The sequence below is a fragment of the Tursiops truncatus genome, chromosome X, assembly GCF_011762595.2.
Source record: "Tursiops truncatus isolate mTurTru1 chromosome X, mTurTru1.mat.Y, whole genome shotgun sequence".
In the NCBI taxonomy this organism is placed as follows: Eukaryota; Metazoa; Chordata; class Mammalia; order Artiodactyla; family Delphinidae; genus Tursiops; species Tursiops truncatus.
In genome coordinates, this window is record NC_047055.1 from 82,206,613 (window position 1) to 82,229,955 (window position 23,343).

General features: G+C 46.2%; 1 protein-coding gene across 1 annotated transcript in view; it reads left to right on the plus strand.

The window, feature by feature from the left end:
• ITIH6 (inter-alpha-trypsin inhibitor heavy chain family member 6) overlaps positions 1–21,795 on the plus strand; it is a 32,487-nt gene extending 10,692 nt beyond the window's left edge. Inside the window, 12 exon segments of the mRNA XM_073798892.1 lie at positions 1,830–2,001; positions 2,729–2,922; positions 2,924–3,675; positions 3,677–3,723; positions 3,726–3,788; positions 3,791–4,777; positions 7,008–7,098; positions 8,425–8,462; positions 18,836–18,949; positions 19,931–19,982; positions 19,984–20,303; positions 21,584–21,795. Of these exon segments, the coding sequence (XP_073654993.1) occupies positions 1,830–2,001; positions 2,729–2,922; positions 2,924–3,675; positions 3,677–3,723; positions 3,726–3,788; positions 3,791–4,777; positions 7,008–7,098; positions 8,425–8,462; positions 18,836–18,949; positions 19,931–19,982; positions 19,984–20,303; positions 21,584–21,795 (3,042 nt within the window).
• The last annotated feature ends 1,548 nt before the right edge of the window (positions 21,796–23,343 follow it).

A 23,343-nucleotide genomic window follows, 5' to 3' on the forward strand; every position in this document is an offset into this window, starting at 1 on the left:
TGTTCTCAGACTAAATGGAATAAAACTACAAATCAGCAACAGAAAGATAGCTGGAAAATCTCAAAGTAATAGGAGATTAAACAACATACTTTTAAAAACGTAATCTGTCCCTGGATAACAGGAGATTCTCAGGGAAGCCATCCTTTATGTGTCAGCCCTCTCAATGGAAGCAGGAATATGGTGCTCAGCTCCTTTTTTCTTTTTAAATATTTATTTATTTATTTGGCTGCTCCAGGTCTTAGTTGCAGCTTGTGGAATCTTCTTTGTGGCATGTGGGATCTTTTCATTTGCAGCATGTGGGATCTTTTTTTCTTTCTTTCTTTTTTTAGTTGCAGCATGCAGGATCTTCGTTGCCACATGAGAACTCTTAGTTGTGGCATGTGGGATCTAGTTCCCTGACCAGGGATTGAACCAGGGCCCCCTACATTGGGAGTGTGAAGTCTTAGCCACTGGACCACCAGGGAAGTCCCCGGTGCTCAGCTCCTGATCCCAGAATGTGTGACTTATCCCCTGAGTTCATCTTATGGCAGGAAATATTCTGATTCCCTTAAAAGCATTCAAGGTATCTTCTATCAGTTTAAGATGTAGAGAAAGGCAAGCCACAAATGTCCTTCCTGTGGTTTCTAGAATCCACACCTCTATAAAAGGTTGAAGGTGTATATTATGCTTAAAATCACTGGATTTACCACCTCCAAAATACAGATTTGAGTCCCTGGTCTATCAATGACTAGCTGTGTGACCTTGAGCTAGCCACTCCACTCTCTGAGCCTTAATGTCATCTCTTGTAAAATGAGGATAATATTAGTACCTTCTTCATTGTGTTGCTGTGAAGATGAAATAAGCTGATGCATCTAAAGTTGCACTGCCAGGAGCATAGCAATTATCCTATAAATGGTACCCTAATACTGGAACCTACATATTGTATTCCCTGAGCGTAGCCCTATACTAAATATTGTCATGGAGAAGGGAGCCAAGAGGAAGTAGCAATCTAAGCCCTGTTCTCAGAGGACTCAAGGTCTGTATGGAGAATGAAAATATTCCACGTAAGATAGTCAGCAAATAGTGTGGGACAGGGAATATCTGGGTGTGAAGGGCATGGATCAGACTAGGCAATCAAGGAAGGGCTGCCCAGAGAAAGAGCAACTGAAGGAACTATGAAGGTATGAATAAGTAAAGGACAAAGTTGTGGAGACGAAATAGAATCTAGGTTATCTGGAGGCTGGTGAGAAGACCAGCCTGGAAGAAACAGAAATTGAGGTAGAAGAACAGATTAGAGAGAACAGAGAACCAAAGCATGCAAAGTCATTGAAAGGTAGCTATAAATACCTGGAGTCGTAAAGCTCTTAAACTTTAGGGCCCTCGAATCATTGAATCCTTGATCATGGGCTCAGAAACCATAGAACTCATGAATCCTAGCTCTCTGAAAGCATAGAACTTGAACCTTCTCGACCACCACTGTCCAGTAGAACTTTTTTGATGATAGAAATGTTCTAAACAGTGTCCAGTACAGTAGCTGCTGGCAACCCTTGAAATGTGGCTACTGCAAATGAAGAAACAGAATTTTAACTTTTTCTTTAATTGTAACTAACTTACATTTACATTTAAATAACTACATGTGGCTAGCAGTTACCATTGGACAGTACAGTTCTAGGCTTTGATCCATTAGAGCCTATAGAGCATTTTGGCCTAAGAATCCTAGACTTAAAGTGCTGGAGTCAGAGAACATTAAAACCATACAACACTTAGTACCTTGTATAGAAAGAGCCTTTCAGTCTTGAACAAGACCTCAAGTCTTGGTCCATCTCCTTCACATCATCTATATCCCACAGATTAAAAAGGCCATGAGTGTGATCCTTGGTAACCTGCCGGTCAGCGACTACTTCAACATCATCTCCATTTCTGACACAGTTAGTGTCTGGAAAGCCAGAGGCTCCATCCAGGCCACCATCCAGAATGTCCCCAGTGCCAAGGACTACCTGGGGCACGTGGAAGCTGCTGGCTGTGTTAGACCTACCCCCCCAAATTGGCAGGCTGTGGTTACATGGGAAATTCTTGAAACCCTCCCTTCATGCACCCATCCACTTCACCTCTCATAATGTCTGAAATATCACTGTTACATTTTACACAAATATGTCCCTTTGTCCTTCTGTGTTTCTTTGCCTAGTGGAAAGAGCATAGCTAAATCTCCATGTATTTTAGGACACATTCCTCTTTGGGGCTGAATTTCCTCCTCTTTAAAGCACATACTCAAAAGAATTTGCTGAAACTTTTGGTTTTTTTTTATCAATAATCTAGATATTTATTTCTAAGTATTTGAGCAAGCTGCTGCCCTGATTTTGGCTTCTGATCAATCCTCTCTCAGACGATTACTGAAGTCTCCCCCACCCACCACCTCCTGACAACTCAGCCCTTTTTCCCCTGTAGCATGGAGGTGGAGATGCTATCCTTGGGGATCTGCCAATCCGACTAGAGAATGAGACATCCCCCCAGGAAACAGTCAGAGCAGTCTGAGACAGGGAGTGATAAAAACCAAGGACATGTGGGCCCCACTGTCAGATCTCAGGGAGCCTGTGTGGGGGTGGGGATTTGGGAAGGATAAGCAGCGGAAACAGTGTGAGCAAAGATAAGGAGATATGACTCTGCCTGGGAGGTTGGTGAGGTACCCAGTGTGTCCAATGCGGGTAGAAGTTACTAGAAAAAATGGTCTCACAGTCTGCTCTCCAATTAGGGACTGACATCAATGCAGCTCTGCTGGCAGCTACTTCAGTGCTGAACCATAGAAACCAGGAGCCTGGGAGGGGCCACAGTGTGGGGAGGATCCCTCTCATTATCTTCCTGACAGATGGGGAGCCCATGGCTGGAGTGACAACTCCCAGTGTGATCCTCTCCAACATCCGTCAGGCACTGGACAACAGAGTGTCCCAAGGTCAGCTTGGCCTTTGGGGATGATGCTGACTTCCCACTGCTGCGTCGCTTGTCCCTGGAGAACCAAGGAGCAGCCTGGCCCATATGTGAGGACACCAACACAGCCCTACAGCTGGAGGGCCTCTGTGAAGAGATCTCCATGCCTCTACTGGTAGATGTGCATCTGGACTACCTAGGTGGCTTGATTGGGGCCTCACCTTGGGCCTTTTTCCCCAACTACTTTGGTGGTTCGGAGCTGGTGGTGGCAGGCCAAGTGCAACCAGGAGAGCAGGAACTAGACATCTACCTGGCAACCCGTGGCCCCAGGGGTCGGCTTCTCGGGGCCTGCCACAGTGAGGTGGCCACCAACAGCAGCCAGAATGTCTTTGGTTGCCCAGGGGAGCCAGCCCCCAATGTAGCCCACTTCATACGCTGCCTCTGGGCCAACATCACCTCTGGAGAACTGCTGGAGGCACACTTCCAAGCTCACGATGCCAGCACTCACCACCTGCTGGCTTCCAAAGTCCTCAACCTGTCCTTTGAATAAGATTTTGTCACACCTCTGACATCACTGGTCATGGTGCAGCCCAAAGAAGCCACTGAAGTCAGGAAACAGACTTTCACCGCAGATGGACTAGGCACCATCATGCCCTCATCCACCAGCAGTCATGGCCTAAGGGCAAGCACAGCCCAGCCAGCCTTGGTTCCCAAGGTTTCTCCCAAATCAAGGCTTGTGAAACCAAAGTTCTACTTATCCTCAACTACTCCTGCCCAGTTCCAAGGAGTTGGAGCCACTGGGTCAGAGCCCTAGTACCCCATCCACCCTCGCACACCAAAGCCCCAAATTCCAGCACAACAGGATTCTGGCAACTTGGCTCAGCCAACTTTAGGATACCACCTGCTGCCTTTGTGCCCTCAAATTCTGGTGGCCTATTGCTTCTGAAGCCCAACACGCCATTACATCAGAATTCTGGTACCCTATTACCCATGAATTCCAAGACACAAGTCCCACCTCTGAATCCTAGCACCCCAGCCCAGCCCAAAGGTGGCTCTATGAAACATGTTACTCTGCTGCATTCCAAACCTGGTTCTCCATCACAACCTAAATTAGATGCCCCATCACACCCCCAACCTGGGGTACTTACATCACAGTCACCCAAAAGTCTGTCACAGCCCAGGGCTGGAGTCTCCACACATCAGTTTTTCAAATACCCATCACACACCAGAGCAAGTGTTCCTGCTCCTAAGACCCCAAACAACCTGCCGTACCCTAGACCTGGGATCCTCTTACCCAAGACCCCTAAAATCCCATCACCTCTTAAACCTAGTGCCCCACCTCATCAAACTCCCCTAAGCTTATCACTTTCCAAACCTAAGACAACAATCCCCAATAAACCCAAAATCTCATTACCCTCCAGACCTGACAAACTCAGGTCCCCACCTCCTCAGAGCCTTAGCATACTTCTAAGCACTATCTCAAGTCCTACAAGTCCCAGCAGTTCCATGACAATTTCTGTCCTTGGAGAGCCCCTCCCTACTCTCTTTCACCCCACCCTGCCCTCTCTGCTGCCCCCTGGAAGGCTATGGCATCAGCATGACCTGTTGCCAGAGCCCCAGTGCACCAGGAAAATTCTGGGACCATCTGTGTCAGGAGTCCCAACAATGGGCCTACCCAACAGCTCCAGGCCTATGCCAGAAGGCAACCCCCCAAACCTGCCAGTCTTGCTGCCTTCTAGCATCCTCCCTGAGGCGGTCATCCTGCTCCTTATCCCTGAGGAGCTACAGCTGCTGTCTGAGTCAATGGAGGAGTCCAAATTTGTGGAGTCCTTGAACCCACCGGCTTTCTATACCTTCCTCACTCCTGACAAAGATGGTGAGTGCCATAGGCAAGAGGTCAAGCCACAAGGGGGGGGAGCAGTATGAATAGAGGGAACCAGGAGCTAGAAGTATACAAAGCTTGTGCAAATTCTTGTGATTCAAACTGCTTGCTTGCTTACTTTGAGACGTTGAACCAACTACTTAACTTCTCTGGGCCTCAGCACATAGGCACATAATTAGAGGCCCTGGGAGAGAAGGGATGTTAAGACTGGGGAATGCACAGAAATGAACTGGCCAAGCTATGGCTTTGACATTTGCTTTGTTGGACAAGAGAATTGCTCATGCTTCCCAAGCAGAGAAGGGATGTGGGGTTATAAATTGGAGCATCACTAGGCCAGTCAGCTCTGATTGGTTCTTTTGTGCTCTATGAACAGCCCTGCTTAATGAAAGGGATATAAAAATTGGGGAAGATGATGACAGTTGTCTTTAAATTTCCCAAAGACTGTGAAATAATAACAGTTTACATTTTTTAGCTCTTCCTATGTGCAGGTACTGCTCTACATATTGTACTTGTAGTCCTCATTTAATCCTCACCAAAAAACTCTTAATATCTGCATTTTACTCATGGGGAAACTGAAGCACAGAGAAGTGAAATAACTTGTTCCACATCACATAGCTAGTAAGAGATTTGAACCTACATAATCTGGTCCCATGCTGAATGTGATTCACCACTTCACTATTTGCCTTCCTGAGAGGAGTGACATTTCCTGGGGTGACCTTGTAGGACAGGATTAGAACCAGGTGTTGGTGGCAATAAGTCATAGAGATAGAAATTTGGGCATGACATCCTTGACATACCCCTATCCTTCACCACCCTCCCTCCCAATATCCCATCCATCTTCAATTCCTGACACTGTTACCTTTAATATGTTTGTCAAATGCACCCACTTCTCACTACCCCAACTCTCACTATCCTAGGGCAGACTACCATTGTGCCTCACCAACAAAACTGTTCCAGCCTCCTCACTGGTTTTCTTGCTTCCTCTCTTGAGATATTCTCTTGGCCATTCTCCCACAGCAGCCAAAGGGATCATTTATTTTTATATAAATTTATTTTATTTTATTTTATTTTTGGCTGTGTTGGGTCTTCATTGCTGCACGCGGGCTCTCCCTAGCTGCAGCGAGCGGGGGCCACTCCTCGTTGTGGTGCATGGGCTTCTCATTGTGGTGGCCTCTCTTGTTGCGGAGCACGGGTTCTAGGTGTATGGGCTTCAATAGTTGTGGCACGCAGGCTCAGTAGTTGTGGCTTGCAGGCTCTAGAGCACAGGCTCAGTAGTTGTGGCACACAGGCTTAGCTGCTCTGTGGCATGTGGGATCCTCCCGGACCAGGGCTCGAACCCATGACCCCTGCATTGGCAGGCGGATTCCTAACCACTGCGCCACCAGGGAAGCCCAAAACGATCGTTTCAAAACATAGATCACTTCATGTTCCTTCCCTACTTAACTCCTCTCAAGGGTTTCCTATCATACCTAGAATAAAGTCCAAAGTCCTCTTTATGAGCTTCAAGGCCCTGCATGATCTGCCCTCTATCCCATACCTCTCTGACCTCACCTTCTCCCACTCACCCTCTGAACTCAAGCCCCAGTGGCCTCCTGTTCCTCCAATGGGCCTTACCCCCATCCCTGCCTCCACTCAGAGACCTCTTCCAAGCTGTTCCCCCTGCTTGAAAATTGCTCTGACCTGCCTTGCCCTGCTCCCTACCTACCACTCTCATCTCTTCCATTGCCACTCAAACTCCAGCTCATGCCTTAAATCTCAGGTCAAATGTCCTTCTCACCCCTTCCTACTGCCCCAGACTATGTCAAGGATCTGCAACTCCCTCCGTCAATCTGTTCTTTTTTCTTATAGCATTTGTCATCATTGGTAATTATAATTTCATTCATGCCTGCCTTCCCAACCAAAATATGAGCTTCACCAGGTCAGAAATCATGACTGACTTTTTCACCACCATATCCCTGATGCTTGAACAGTGCCTGAATGAATAAATAAATGATCACATGAATGCATGCATAAATGCTATAAGAAAGAATTTTGAACATAACTGAGCTTGAAAGACTAAGGTACTATGGAGAACATAAGGTCTCAGTCTTGGCAATGTGCAGGTCAGATTGGGAAGCCAGTGAAGACTCTCCTGGTCAGAAGGAGAGTCTCCCCTTTGGTGGGCCGAGGACATCTTTGCCCTCAGAGTGTGAAGGATTTCTCTTATTTCTTTTACACTTGGCAGAAAATCCACATTGGGACAGCAATTCTGAGGAGATTCTGGGAGGAGCTGGAGACAGCATGGAATCTCAGGGAAGTTCTGCAGGGCTAGCAAAAATTGAACAAAGAGCTCCCCTGACAAAGATCCCTGAGCTTTCATTTCCATTCAGTTAGAATTTTCACAGGCATTGTGTGATCCCAGAGGAGGGGCAATGTATTAATTTTCCATTGCTGCATAATAAATTACCACAAACTTAGTAGCTTAAAACACTCCCATTAATTATCTCACAGTTCTATGGGCCAGAAGTCTAGGCAAGAGTTAGTTAGGTTCTCTGCTCAGGATTTCATAAGACTAAAATCAGGGTGTCTATCAGACTGAGTTCTCATTGTCTTCCACGTTCGTTCAGGTTGTTGGCAGAATTCAGTTCTTTGTATTAAGACTGAGATCGCTGTGGGATTTTTGGGGGGTTTTTTGTTTTCTTTGGGTTTTTTGTTTTTTTCTGATTGTTGGCTAGCAGTCACTCTCAGCTTCTAGAGGCCCCTGGGGCCACTTTCAGGTCCTAGAGGCTTCCTGCATTCCTTGCCACGTGGCCCCGTCCATCTTCCAAAGACAGCCATGGAGAATCTCCCTCCTGTTAAATCCTTCTCATACTTCAAATCCCTCTGACATCTCTGCCTCTGATCTCCAGACCCAGATTTAAAGGGCTCGTGTGATTAGGTCATGCCCACTTGGATAATCTCCTTGTTTCATCAACTGCACCACATACCATGACCTATTTATGGGAGTGATAACTCACCATATCACACCCTGAGGATTTTACAGGGTGTGTATACTGGGGAATCTTGGGGGGCATCTTAGAATTCTACCTACCACAGACAGAGAGCAAGAGAAAATAACATTTGAGTTGGCCTGGAAGAATAACTAGAAATTGATCCTTAGTAGCTAAAGGAAGGAGAACATTCCAGGTGACAGGAAAAAACAGAAGCAAAGGGTCACTAGCAAGATAAGGCAGGGCACTCATAAGAATAGTCAGTTCAGTTGGGCTGGAGCATGCAGAGGAGCCTGGAGAGCTAGGCAGGGACTAGATATCAGAAAAGACTTAAATGCTGAGCTCAGGATTTTGGGGTTTATTTTGGAGGAGGTGACTGAGAGGCCAGGGGGCCCCAGAGTACCTAGGAATGTAATGGATCAGTCTCTTACCAACACAGTCCCCCTCTTTTTTTTTTTTTTTTGGCGGTACGTGGGCCTCTCACTGTTGTGGCCTCTCCCATTGCCGAGCACAGGCTCCGGACGCGCAGGCTCAGAGGCCATGGCTCACAGGCCTAGCCGCTCCGCGGCATGTGGGATCTTCCTGGACCAGGGCACGAACCCGTGTCCCCTGCATCGGCAGGGGGACTCTCAACCACTGCGCCACCAGGGAATCCCTCCCCCTCTCTTTTGTAGGCACGTTGCCAAGCATCTTCACCTTCTCATCCTCGGGTAAGCCAGCCACCCTCGCTGTCCTGTTTGAGTACAGGACAGCTTGTGCACTAGGACTGGGTCTGGGCTGTCTCTCTGGGGAAATAGACATGGCCTCCTACCTTCTCCTCACTCCTTCCCTCCCCTCCTCTCCCATTCCTTCTGATCTCAAGTGACCTCAGCATGCAGTGACTTGAAGCAGGGTTTTGGTTCCCAGTCAGAGATTGAGGTCAGGTCGTGGCAGTGACAGCACCAAATCCTAGCCACTAGACCAGTGGCCCTGGCCTTTCAGCTTTGCAGAAAAGAATTCCCACAAAGATGGAAAGTAGTGAAACAAGTAAAGTATTTATTAGAAGGAAAAAGAGACAGTACATGTGGATAGACACAGGCGGACTCAGAAAGAGAATAAAGCCCTCATGGTAGTTTAAATCACTTATATGGGGCATTTCTTCTGGGTTTCCTTTGGCCAATCATTTTGATTTGCCTGGTTCAGAGTCCATATTTGGTATACCTCAGGATCCTCCCAATGTGTGCGCCAAGATGGATTCCACCCAAGAGGGCTATGGGTAGTTGGGTGTCACTCCCCTTTTGACTTCCAAGGACTTTTCTAGTTGGGAAGATTTCCTTGACTTTGAGAATGAGAACTATGTGGTCTCTTATCTTCTATCTGGGCAGGGCCCAGCCTCCTCTCTCAATTGTCCTACTATTCTCATCTTAGAGTATCAGTCCACCGGTACTGAATCTCCAATAGCTTAGCCCTAGGGAGGGCATCTACCTCCTGCCTCAAATACCCCGTGAGAGAAGTAGCCCCCAAGAAATATTTATGGGGAAGATGAAGGACAAAGGTCTATCTTCCATAGCTTCCTCAGGCTGGCAAGGGTCTTGTAGACCCTACCTAACTGGGGTCACAGAACTCTTGCCCTGTCTCATTAAGGGGCCCCAGGGTGATTTCTGTTATTTCAGCAGGATTGGCTGTGGGGAGTGGTTGGAGTCCCTGCACCACCATTGTCCTGTGATGCCCTAGAGAAAACAAACTAAATAATTAGATTAGAGAAGCAGGGGCTAAAGACTAGCAAAAGACTACTATAATCAGAGACTCAAGCAAGGGTAGGAAGTTGGTTATACAAGGTCAGCATATCTTTGTTAATCTCAGGCTTAAAATTTTAGTATATTTCTCTATTTCTAAAATGGAAGTTCTGAACCTGTTGGTTCCAGGTCTCCTTCTTGGACTGAAAGGTCTTGGTTGCAAATTTGCAACAGTATGGAAGACAACAGAGCACTAGGCAAAATATAACATAAATCAGTATGGCTGAAACAAGGAAGGTTATAAGAAAATGGAAACCTCCCATCAGAGAGGTTCTTTTTCTTTGGTTCATGATTTTATTTTTACACAACATTGTAAAGCAACCATACTCCAATAAAAATTAATTTAAAAAAAGAATGCTGGTATAGGAAGGCATGACAGTTCACAATTGCTTAATTCTTAGATATCACTAGAAATTAAAGTTTTTAAGATTAAAGAACTCTAATAAATACATGTAATTATAATTACTAGAACCAATAAAGGAAACAACTGTGTATACCAAAAAATTAATTAATTAAATTTAATTTATCTTTTGAGTGAACTTAATTAGAATCTAATATTAATTCTATTTTTAATTTCTTTTTAAGAATATTATTATACTTTTACTTTTAAAGCCACTTCCTGTTACATTTTTTAAATCCCTTTCTTTTTTTATTAATTTTTATTGGAGTATGATTGCTTTACAATGTTGTGTTAGCCTTCACTACACAACAAAATGAATCAGCCATACGCATACAGATATCCCCTCCCGTTTTGGACTTCCCTCCCACTTAGATTATCATAGTGCATTAGAAAGGTTTTAATATCTTGTGGGATCCAGGAAAACAAGCTGGAGAACCAGTCTTCAATTTCCCCCCCCATAATACCGAGGATTGGTGGTTAATTGTCTGCTAAAGCCAGGTGGCTTGTTGTCGAATTTTCTCAATGTTGGCCTCTACCTGGGAAGAGGTGTTAAGGTATGTGCAACAAGAAGTGTTGGCAACTGCACGTACCCCTCCTTGTTCTGCCAACAGATAATCCAGGGCCAGTCAGTTGTCAAGTACCACTTTGGCCAGCGAATCTAGAGACTTCTGTAAATTAGTGAGAGAGTTAGCAGTACTGTTACCTATGGTAGTAAGAGTATAAGACAAGTTTCGAAGGACATGTTGGTGGGCGGCTACTCCCCACCATGGTAACAATGTATACCCAAAGAAATAGGCGTCTGCATCCGGGATGCCACCAGGTAAATCTCGAGTTAATTGTGTGAACAGTTTTAATGAAGTGGCCCAGTGCTTGGATTCGTTTAAGGAGTGGATTAAGAAAGGGGTAATCAAGGTTCCCAGCATACACTGTGTGGGCATGGAGTTATTTTGTAGGCAATTAATGGTGCATGGTTTTTTATCTACCTGGCATACGAAAATGTATCCTGGCAGGGCACGGTAGACTAACTCACCCAAAGTTTTAAAACCTAGCCATCTGGTGGGGGAAGGGTAAACTGGGACGAAGTGAGAGTAGCATTGACATATATAAACTACCAAATGTAAAATAGGTAGCTAGTGGGAAGCAGCTGCATAGCACAGGGAGATCAGCTCGGTGCTTTGTGACCACCTAGAGGGGTGGGATAGGGAGGGTGGGAGGGAGGCTCAAGAGGGAGGGGATATGGGGATATATGTGTACATATAGCTGATTCACTTTGTTATACAGCAGAAATTAACACAAAATTGTAAAGCAATTATACTCCAATAAAGATGTTTTTTTTTTTTTAAAAAAAGACCTAGCCATCCAATTCTATTGTTATGGAAAATTTCTGCAGCTACAAAACCAACCCGTTCCATCCACATCCGTCCTACTATCTGCTTCTCCTGTGTGGATCGTTCTTCCTTTGGGTAGCGAGTTAGAGTTTGAGCACAAATAAGTAACTGGAATTCTGGCTTGGGGGGGCATTATAAAATGCTGGGGTGCTTTAATGCCAGTTCTTTGTCCTCCCAGTTTGACTTCATATTCTCCTTCTGTTGCTAAGGGGAGGGTTAGGCAAGAGACATTAGAATTTTCTTCAGTAGGAAAATGAACAATTCTGACTCCGTACATTACCGTTCTGAGCCTTGGGTCTCTGGTAGAAGACCATTTTCCATCAGGAACTTGGCTATAATTCCTTACAAGATGGACAAGAGGGTTGCTCTGGTCCACAATGGACTTAGCTCAGGGTAAACAAATCCAGCATTCCGTCAATAGAGTGGAGGAAGCAAGAGTTTGTGCAATGAGAACCAGAGCTGCTGTCCATCCTGTGGATAAGGGAAATAGGCATAGAAAAGCTAAGGCTTCATAGTAGCACCAGTCAGAGTCATATTTAAATCACCTAGCATGGGCAGAGAAGTTTAGTAAATTCCAAAAGCAAAGGTGAGAGCAAAGAAGACAATAGTTATCTAAATCTACCAGAGCCTATCAATTATTCTGTAAGTGTACCGGAAGGCAAGAAGGAAGATAGTGGCTATGGGTACTTAGCCTAGGGTCTAAGAAGTCTTTTTGTCCTTTTCAAATAAAAGCTTCAGGTCTTGGAGAGGTTCATTCATCCACCTGGAATTTTCAGGCTTTTCTGTGTCCTCCGGATCCTTTCCAGGTCTTTAAAAGTTCCCAATCTCCAGGTTTTACAACAGAGTGACTGGGACTGTCATCTGGAGAGGGCTGTACTCTGTTGCCAGGCTCTTGTATAGCCTCTGCACCGGGCCTAGGTTTATAATGTATTTAAGATGAACCTGGGTTTCTGGGTCAGTTAGCATGTCCAGAGTAAGGAATGGCCTTCCATATGTCATTTTGAAAGGGCTCAACTTAGTGGTTGTTTTAGGGTCTGCCCTGACCCTTATGAGGGCAATTGGCTATAGGCGATACCACAACTATGACATTTCTTGAAAGTTTGCCCAAGGTTTTCTTTAAAATATGATTAGCCTGTTCTACTTTTCCTGAGGATTGAGGTCTCCAGGACGAATTGAGGTGGTATTTAATTCCTAAAACCTGTGAAAGCTGTTGAGTGATCTTTGCTACAAACGAAGGTCCATTGTCACTCTGATGGTGAAGGGGCAGCACAAACCTAGAAATAATTTCCTTTAGGAGCACCGTAACCACTTCATTGGCCTTCTCTGTTCTAGTGAGGAAGACATCTACCCATCCAGTAAAAGTATCTATAAACACTAGTAAGTATTTGAAGTCCTGAAAAGAGGGCATCTGAGTGAAATATATTTCCCAGTCCTCTCCTGGGTAAGTCCCACATAGCTGAGCTGGGCTAACAAGAGGGGGATGCTTGAGGTTGCCTCCTTGATTATGGGTGGCACAAAGGGCACATGCTCAAGTAACTCTTTTAATTGTCTCTGGGAGCCTTTTCCCTGTAAAAAGACGGAAAACAATTATAAACATTGCATCTCTCCCCAGATGGAAAGAATCTTGTAGCCCTATAATAATTTTCCATTGGTCAGAGAGAGGTATGAGCAATTTCTGATCTATGTGCCACGAGCCATCCATTCCCTTAGTTCCTCCTCTGTCTCATGTCCAGTTCTCTTTGGAAGCTGAGTACCTGGGTATAACGTTAGAAGGGGTAAGAGATGGGATTAATGCCATTTCAGTTATGGGCATCAAGACTGCTTTCTTTGTTTCCCGATCTGCCCTGTTGTTTCCTTGGGAAATTTGAGAAGTTCCCTTTTGGTGCCCGTGGCAGTGAATGACTGCTATCTGTTTTGGTTTTTGAACCACTTCTATGAGATGTAAAATCTCAGCCCTATATTTTATAGGGAAATTTCTTGCATTTAGGAGTCCTCTCTCTTTGCAGATAGCTGTGTGGTCATGTAAAACAAGGAAGGCATATTTTGAGTCAGTGTATATATTTACAATCTTTCCTTCCCCTAGGATTAAGGCTTGGGTTAGAGCTATCAGTTCAGCCTTTAGGTGGCAAAGGTTTTGCTTCTGACACTATGCATGCTCACAACAGCATACCCTGCCCTCCTAACTCCATGTTTAATGAAACTACTGCCATCGGTAAACCATTCTTCCTCAGGGTTTTCTGTGGCCTGGTCTGTTAGGTCAGACCTATAGGCATAGACCCAGTCAAGGGTTTTGAGGCAAGAATGTGTTAGCTCTGGGCTTTCCGCGAACATTAGTGTAGTGGCGTTAAAAGTGTGGCAAGTTTTGAGGGTTAGCTCTGGGGAGTCAAGGAGCAAAGGCTGGTACTTAATAAGACGGCCTCCAGTTAGCCAATTGTGACCTTTTGTATCTAGAATCCCTTGCACTTGATGAGGGGTCTGGACTTCCAGTGGCTGTCCAAAGGTGAGCTTGTTGGCTTCTTCCACTAATAAAGCAGTGGCAGCTACTGCCCGGAAGCAGCCAGGCCAACCTCGGGCCATGGAGTCTAGTTGCTTGGAAAAGTAGCCTATGGGCTGAGGAACTTCCCCTAGATTCTGTATAAGGACACCAAAAGCTGTCCCCTGCTTTTCAGTCACATACAAGATGAATGGCTTTTCAAATTGGGGAGACCCAGAGCAGGGGCTCTGGTGAGGACCTGCTTGATATCATTAAAAAGCCTTTTCTTATTCCCCGTTCCAAAGTAATAGTTCTGTATCTGGGCCTTTAGTGTCTTCATATAGGGGCTTAGCCATTAGCCTGAATCCTGGAATCCAAATTCTACAAAATCCTGTCATGCCCAAAAAGGTACAGAGATGTTTCTTTGTCTTTGGTGTGCTTAGGCCTAATATAGCTTGTTTTCTATCTGGAGATAACTGTCTACTTCCAGGGTTTATAGTATATCCCAGATATTTAACTTGTTGTTTTGAGATTTGTGCCTTTATCTGAGAGACTCTGTAACCCCAGGCCCCAAGGATATTAAGCACTTCAATGGTATTTTGATCTGAGGCCTCCATGGAGGGACTACATATTAATATATCGTCTACATACTGTATAATAGCCCCTCCTTTCATGTGTATTTCCCTTAGTTCCTTTCCTAGGGCTTGGGTGAAAAAGTGTGGACTGTCCCAAAACCCCTGAGGCAATGCTGTCCAGGTATATTGTTGCATTTGGCCTGAGCCGGGGTTAGTCCACTAGAAGGCAAATAGATATTGTGATGAGGGATGAACTGGGATGCAAAAAAAAGGCATCCTTGAGGTCAAGTACAATAAACCATTTAGTGTCCTCAGGGATTTGGGCTAATATGTTATAAAGATTGGCCATGAGGGGATGTATAGGGACCACTGCATCGTTTACTGCTCTAAGGTCTTGTACCATCCTACATTCCCCATTTGGCTTAACAACTAGCCTAATAGGAGTATTGCACGGAGACTGGCAGGGCACCAAGAGGCCATGCGTTAAGAATTTATCTACAAGGGGTTGTAAACTCTTCTTCACTTCCAACTTTATAGGGTATTGTCTCTTGTTAGGGTAGGCAGCTTCTGGTCTATGACTAATTCTTACAGTTGGGCATTTATGGCCCTTCCAGGGATTCCTTTTTCCCATACTGAAGTGTCTACTGCTTGTAGAATATGGCTGGGAATAGGACCTTGCTCTTCCAGTTGGTCTGTCTTAGTCAGAGTCAAGATAAGGGGCTGCTCGGGGCCTCCTAAATCGAGTATGGCCCTGAGGGAGCTCAGAAGGTCTCTCCTCAGTAATGGAGTGGGACACTCAGGTACAACTAAAAAGGCATGCGAAATCAACCACTGCTCAAATTGGCAAGTGAGAGGCCCAGTAAAGCAATGGGTGCTAAGCTTTTCATCAACACCAGTCACAGTACAACTTTTGGAGGAAAGAGGTCTAGAGTGAAAAATTAAGACAGAGTGAGTGGCTCCCATATCAATTAAAAAATCAACCTTCTTACCTGCCACGTCAAGGACTACCCAGGGCTCCTCGATGGAGATAAGACATCTCATTGGGGGGAGCCACCAGAATCCCCAGCCCACCTCAGTTGTCGAGCATGGCCATCTTGGGAGCGGGAGCCCCCCTTCTTCTTTGGGACTGAGGGCAGTCCCTCTTCCAATGACCTATTTGTTTGCAGGTTGGGCATGGCCTGGGGGGCTCTTTCTGGCAATCTTGGGCCCAGTGGCCAGTTGACTTACATTTGTAGCATTCCCCCTTGTTGGTCTTACCTCCAGATGGAGAGTTGGACTTTCTTGGCCCCCTTGGGTTGTCCTGAGGTTGCAAGGCATGGCTGACAGCAACACCTATCAGTTTTGCATGAGCCCTGGCCTGTCTTTTCTCATGATGGGTTCTCTCTTCCTTCTCAGCTTGGTCTCAATTATTAAATACCCCAAATGCCACATCTAGTAGTTGGGGCATGGGTGTTTGTAGGGCTAATTGTAATCTTTGGAGTTTCCATTTAATATCAGGGGTGGACTGACTAATAAAATGTTGTGTTGTCCCAGCAGGGGCTGACTTTCAGAAGTGGAGGGATCTATGTTGGTATACTTCTTAAAAGTCTCCACAAGCTGCCTATGAAAGAGGGCTGGATTTTCTTCTTCTTCTTGGGTCACTCCTTTAACCTTTTCATAGTTAACTGACTTTTTGATACACTTTCTCATCCCTTCTAATACACATTGGAGCATAGGCTTCCTGGCTTCTGTTCCTGCCTGCAAATTATAATTGCAAGGGCGTTCCTGATTTGGGACTGCATCTCCACCCATAGCATAATGTTCGGGTTGGTGTCTGGCAAGCTGGTTGGCATGTCCCTGGGCTGCTGTCCAGATTCTCTGTTTTTCCTCAGGAGTACAGCAAATAGATAGAATTACTTGGACATCCTTCCAAGTTAAGTCATGAAACCGTTCAACAAACTTACTAGGGTCTTCAGAAAATTGGCCCCGTTTCTGTTTGCATTGGGCTAAGTCAGTTAAAGAGAAGGGCACATGTACTCTGATTGTCCCTTCTCCATTTGCTACTTCCCTAAGAGGGCATAGTTTCCCTGATCCTGGGTGATAGGAAGCTCCACTGCGAGTTACCCAAGAGGGACTAGCCTCTCTTGGGGTAATGGAGGGTCTGGTGGGACATAAGGAGGTGCAGTTTGGGGTCAGTCAGAGGGAGCAAGAGAAGTAGGTGGCTCTGGAGAAGTAGGGATACTGTCAGGAGGAGGAGCTAGGTTTGCCCCTGAGAGATGGGAGAGCTTAGAAGGGGGATCATCTAACATGTCAGGAGAGTTTTCTGGTTCCCCAGGTTTTGAATTATAAGAGGTGGGATTTTGGTAAAGGACCATGAAAGCCTGAATATAGGGAACCTCAGTCCACTTTCCCACCCTGCAGCAATAAAGATCCAATTGCAGAATGGTATTGTAATTTAAAGACCCATTTTCAGGCCATTTTTCTCCATTCCCTAACTTATACAAAGGCCAGGCACTGTTACAGTAGAACTTAAGTTTTTCCTTTCTTAGCCCTTCTATTTAAAAAAAATTTCCAATTCTTAAGGATACACTCCAGAGGTGTCTCTTCTTGCTTGGAGGGGAATCCTCCTATGTTGAGTAACTTGCAAGCAAGAACAAGAGAGAGCTTCTAGAATGGAATCTGGCATGCTGGAAACATTTATCAGGAGGCTTTAACCTGAAGGGGTTCAGGGCATAGCCCAAATTCTCTTCAAACCTGATGAGGTTTCAAGTGTCCTCTACTCTCCCATCGATTTCTGACCAGATGTCTCTGGTCTTCCATGGTAACTTGTGCAAGCCTTCTCCCCCAACATGGCCAGGGGAGGACCTTTGAACCAGTGCAGACCAGTTGCCAGGACTTTCCTTAGGAGGGATCCCTTGTCTATAGAGCTTATGTCCTGTGATAAGTCTTCCTATGCTGGGGTGTATTCCTCATGACTGAGCATCTACAAAGTTTATAATTCAGGCTTCTGGGTAGCGGCCAGCCAGACAGGCTGTCCATAGCAGTGTGTAGGCTGCCAAGACCTGGAGTGAAGGGGGTCCCATAGATGCAAAGAGGAACCCTTGGAGAAATTGGAGTTGGGCGCTATGGAAGATGCCACAGGGTTCAAGGTTCCAGGGCCGGGAGGTGGAGAAATTCTCATAGTAAATTTCTGGGCGTTGAGTGAGGTGAGAGACTAGACAGCAAAAGAACCCAAAATCCTTTGCCCTGTCTGGCAGCTAAGATAGAACTGGGAAGGGTCTGACAATTTTGTCTCACACAGGCAGCACTGGGTTTGTCAGTGGCGGGGATGCAGTTTAGGAATGATGTCCAGGAAATCCTTCCCTAAAAGGGCACAGAGATACGAAGTGAGAAAGAGACCTTGTTGTGCAAGTAATTTCTGAAAGAAAAGCGTAGTGGAGGGTTCCATACAGGACAATGAGAGAGAGAGAGCAAGAGAGAGAAAAAGACACCCCTTGGGTTCCTTCTCAGTTGGAAATCACGTTTCCACCATGTCCCAAAGGATAGCATCAGCTGTCACCCAAGTGTTATTTGAATCTGCACAGCCTGGGGAATCTGCCTGCCACCCTCAATGTTGTTGGGGTAGCCACAACACTGTGAGCAGACAGAGGTTATGCCCTGCAGGTCTTGAAAAGAAAGTGAAGTGGAGAGTGAGAAAGAAAATAAGAGCAAAAGTCAGGGACCTCAAGCCGCAGCTGGGTGAAACCCACTGTTTACCTTGAATGCCTGAATTCCCAGGTGTCGGAACCAAATATGATTTCAGGTGCCTCAGCCTGCAACGGTTTGAAGCAGGGTTTCTGTTCCTGGCCAGAGATTGAGGTCAGGTCGTGGTGGTAAGAGCAGCAAATCCTAGCCACTAGACCAGTGGTCAGTGACAAGGCTCTGGCCCTTCAGCTTTGCAGAAAAGAATTCCCACAAAGATGGAAAGTAGTGAAACAAGTAAAGTATTTATTAGGAGGAAAAAGAGTACAGTACGCGTGTATAGACACAGGGATTGACTCAAAAAGAGAGTCACGCCCTCGTGGTAGTTTAAATCACTTATATGGGGCATTTCCTCAAGCTTTCCTTTAGCCAATCATTTTGATTTGCCTGGTTCAGAGTCCGTATTTGGTATATCTCAGGATCCTCCCAATGTGTGCGCCAAGATGGATGCCACCCAAGAGGCCTATGGGTAGTTGAAATCACTTACTATGGGGTGGCGCCCCCTCCCTTTTTGACCTCCAAGGAGCCTTTCTAGTTGGGAAGGTCTCCTTGACTTTGAGAATGAGAAATATATGGTCTCTTATCTTCTATCTGAGCAGGGCCCAGCCTCCTCTCTCAATTGTCCTGCTATGCTCATCTTGGAGTTTCTGTCCTTAGGGAACGAATCTCCAATTGCCTACCCTGGGGCACCCATTTACCTCCTGCCTCACTTCTAGGACCATAACTTCAGAGTTGTGCCTCCTGCCTTGCAGTGGATGGGGACACCCACTTTGTGATCCACAGCCCATGCTCAAAAGAGAGGATCCGCTTCACACTAGATGGGTGCCCAGGGGACCTACTACAGCTCATAGATGACCCAAAGGCAGGTGATAGCCCCAAAGACTCTACCTCATATAACTCCACAGCCAGATATACACATGTCAACACCCCCAGACATTTGTGGGTTAATACAAACACATATCAGTGCACCGCACTAACACACAAGGACATACCCAGACACATGGAAACACACACAAATATACTCTAACACCAAGACACTCACAGAGACACATACACACACACTAGGGAATACAGTAAACTCACAAAAATACACATCTAGGCACATATATTTTGACACTTTCCACACCTACACATAGTAACATACAAATAAGCATCCAGACACACAGAGATGAACAACACATGCCCAGATCTACACAATGACACATATATCAACACACTCAGACACACACACATGCGCTGGTAACCTCACTCATCCCAATACACAAGAATTCAACACACATAGGTACACATACTCTGCTACTCTAGACATATAAAACATACCAAAGCACATAAATACCATGACACACAGCCAGATGCATGCACAGTGACACCCCCAGTTATACAATATGTACCAACACACAGCCAGACACACACAACATAAACTATTCACCAAGACTTATAACACCAACATATCCAGAGACACATATACACATACAACCAAAAAAAATACACGCTCTACCATAACACCTTCCCCAAATACGCAGATGCACTGATATGTCCAGAGATACTCATATGAACAGAACTAAACACACACATTTACACACTCAGAGGCAAGCACATACATGCAAATAGCCCCACTGGGGTAAGCATGCACACATATACATACATGCTCATACACTGCACAGCAAGGAGCAGATAGATGGGCTGTGGTAGAAGCACTTTCCTCAGGCGCTAGCTTTCTAACCACAGATCTGCACCACTTCATCTGAACTTCAGGCCCTGAGACTTCACCCCTCCTGTGTTGTGGGTGACTATGTGAATGACCATGTGAAAGCCTGTGCTCCCAGCAAGCATTCTTCTCCCTCCAGGGCTGCATGTACGTGGACAGCTGCTTGGGACACCATCAAGGCCAGGGCACAAGTACCTACTTCCAGACCATCACAGTTACTAAAGACAAATCCCAGGCCTACACTATCACCATCACCCGCAGTTCCATATCCATGCAAGGTGAGGGTACCTTGCTTCTGTCCTGGGATCAGTCAGCCCTACTGAAGAGGTTCCAGCTGGAGCTCCATGCGGCTGCTACAGCCCACCTCATCCTCTGCCTTGGGCCCCACCTTGAATTCCTAGTCCTCCAGCACCACTACCAGAATGCCAGCACCCTGCAACTACCCCACCTGGGGCTCTATGTGATCAGTGGCTCAGGTCTCAGCCCCTTGGCTCGTGGTCTGCTGGAAAAGTGTTACTGAGGCTGATAGTGGTCAGAGGGCACCAGTCCCAAGAGAGACTCTGCCAGGGTGAGAGGCCAATGAGCCCCCAGCACCTTGACCCTCAAACCACAAAGAGGAATCAGAGCCAAGCTGTGCCCTTGGAGAGCTCCTGGTCTAGGAATAAGACAGACCCAGGACTTCCCTGGGGGCACAGTGGTTAAGAATCCGCCTGCCAATGCAGGGGACATGGGTTCGAGCCCTGGTCTGGGAAGATCGCACATGCCACAGAGCAACTAAGCCCGTGTGCCACAACTATGGAGCCTTTGCTCTAGAGCCTGTGAGCCACAACTACTGAGTCCATGTGCCACAATTACTGAAGCCCGTGCGCCTAGAGCCCATGCTGCACAGCAAAGAGAAGCCACCACAATGAGAAGCCCATGCACCACAATGAAGAGTAGCCCCCGCTTGCCACAACTAGAGAAAGCCCACACACAGCAACGAAGACCCTATGCAGCAATTATATATATATATATATATATATATATATATATATATATATATGTATATAAAAGACAGACCCAGGCATGGATAGTGATCCCAGGGAGTTATCAGTGCTAGACAGAAAGCAGTCCAGGGAGCTGGAGGAACCCAGGGTGAGGCATCTTGCCCAGCTCTGGAGTTCAAGAAAGATCTCCTATAGTAGACAGACCCACACTGAGTCTGTAAAGCTGAGCAAACATGTAGAGGAAAGGAATGGAGATTGGAGGAGATGGAGCTGGAGTGATCAGACAAGAATGCCAGCATGAGGAATTTGGCTTTTTCCTGAAGGCAATGGGAGTCATGAAAAGGCATAAGCAGGTGAAAGATACAGTCAGATCTGAGTATTACAAAGATCCCTCTGGAGGCTACTGTAAAGGAAGATTGCAGGAAACCAGACTGTAGGTCAGGAGACACTAGCAGAACCTGAGGCAGAGGCACACGCCAAAGAGTTTGGGCAGTGATGGTGGGTTGGACAGATATTTTTACTTCCTCTGAACTTCCTCACTTCTCCAATCTGCCTTGTCATCTCCTTCAAGCCGGACTGAACCCCTCTGCTGCCATCTCATCCACCTTGGCTCTCTACTTTCATACTACTGCCCCATCTGGCTCCTCCACGTTTCACACAATGCTCAGCCTCTTCCCTCCTCCAGGCCTTTGCTGCCCTTCCTCCCTCCCACTTTTCCTTCTAGGTTTCCTGCTTTAGGATCCTCTCAGAGCTGTCAGTAGGACTGAGACCACTGCCTTAACTGGTGTTGCATCTCTCTCCCTCAGGACATTTCCAGCATGCAGACATCCAGCTGGTGGCAGGGCCTATGGCGCCAAGCTTGAGGAGGCACCAGGACCCAGATGTGCTTGTGATCCTAGGCAAGAGGCTGCTGAAGGACTCACCAAGGCTGCCACCCCACTGGGCTTCCTGCTGGCTGGTGAAGCACTCTCATGTACAGCAGCTGCTGGGCCACCCCTACATTGCCTATGTCCTGTGATGGCCCCTGAACCCCAGAGCAGGAGACCTGAGTTTTGGAGACCCAGAGGCCAGGGCATAGGGTGAGCCAGGAACAAAGCTCCGAGGACGTGGAAACACACAGGGACATGCACACTAACACATGCACTAAGTGACACACATACCAGAACACACACACAAAGACATGCAGATCTATGGACCTAGAGGCTTAGGGACTTCTACCTCCTCACAGTCCTTACTGTCTCCAGTCTCTACTCTTTTCAATCCATACTCCACAGCAGCCTTAGAAGTGACTTCCTTAAAACAAAAAACTGAAGCACCAGTCCTGCTCATGACCTCTGGCTCTGATGACATATTTAAAGTTCTTACAGTTCCCCTAGCAAACAATGCTCTCTCCCACCAATGGGCCTTTGCGTGTGCTTTTCCTTCTATGTGGGACTCCCTTCCTTGGCTTCATGCAGGTAAATTTTACATATTCTTCAAGTCTTAGTTGTCACTTCCTCTAGGAGGCCTTCCCTGACCCCTCCCATAGATTGAGTGTGGTCCCCTCCTGTTACCATAGCCCACCCCCACATTCCATTCAAGCTCACCTATCATACTATGTAGTAATCATCTATTTACTTGTCTGGATCCCTTACTGAGACTGTGAGCTCTTTGAGGGCAAGGACCTTTTCTGAATCATCTATGTATCCCTAGGGCCTAGCACATAGTAGGTGCTTAGTAAATATTTGCTGAATGAATGAACCAAAAAGGATCCCATGACACAGCAGTAGACACACACATATAATACTCACAACCAAAGGCACAGAATCACACACAGAAAGACAGCAACGAGGACACAGACATGGATGGGTAAATAGAGATAGAGACATGTGGAAACACAAGGGTCTCAAAATAAAGGGAATAGACATAAGAGCATGTAGACATACAAAGAGGGGGACAGGAAGCCAGAGTGACAGTATCAGGGACATAAACCCAGAGAAACAGATGCCCACTTGCTGGGCTTCTGTATCCCCATTTTGAGGTGCTGTCCCTGTCACAAACAAAGAGGCAGGGAGACAAAAATGAGGTCACCCAGGGACAGGCACACAATGACTAATGTGAAGACACTGAGACATAACAGCATACAAGTGAAAAGATAAAGATTCACAGAGATCCAGACACAGGAGCAGAGGAGTCAAGACACACAGGACACAGAAGTAACCAGGGGGATATTGGTCAAAACCACAGTCCAAGATATCAAGGACAGAGAGGTAGAAACACATAGACATGATGACATGCAGACATGGGGTGGGGGATGAGAAGAGAACACAAAGATACAAGACCAGAGACCTATAAGGACATAGAAATAGAGATGTTACACAGATCCAGACTTGGTGACAAAGACCCAAGGACACACGCACATGCAGAAACACACTAAGAGTGAGACAGGAGCATAGACTTATATATTTAGAGATCCAGCGACAAAGACATGGGGATGCAGACACCTCAACAGTGACAAACACCACCAAAGAGATAAGTTTCAGACCAGGTAACAGAGATATAAGGACAGACAAAATAGAGGCCCAGG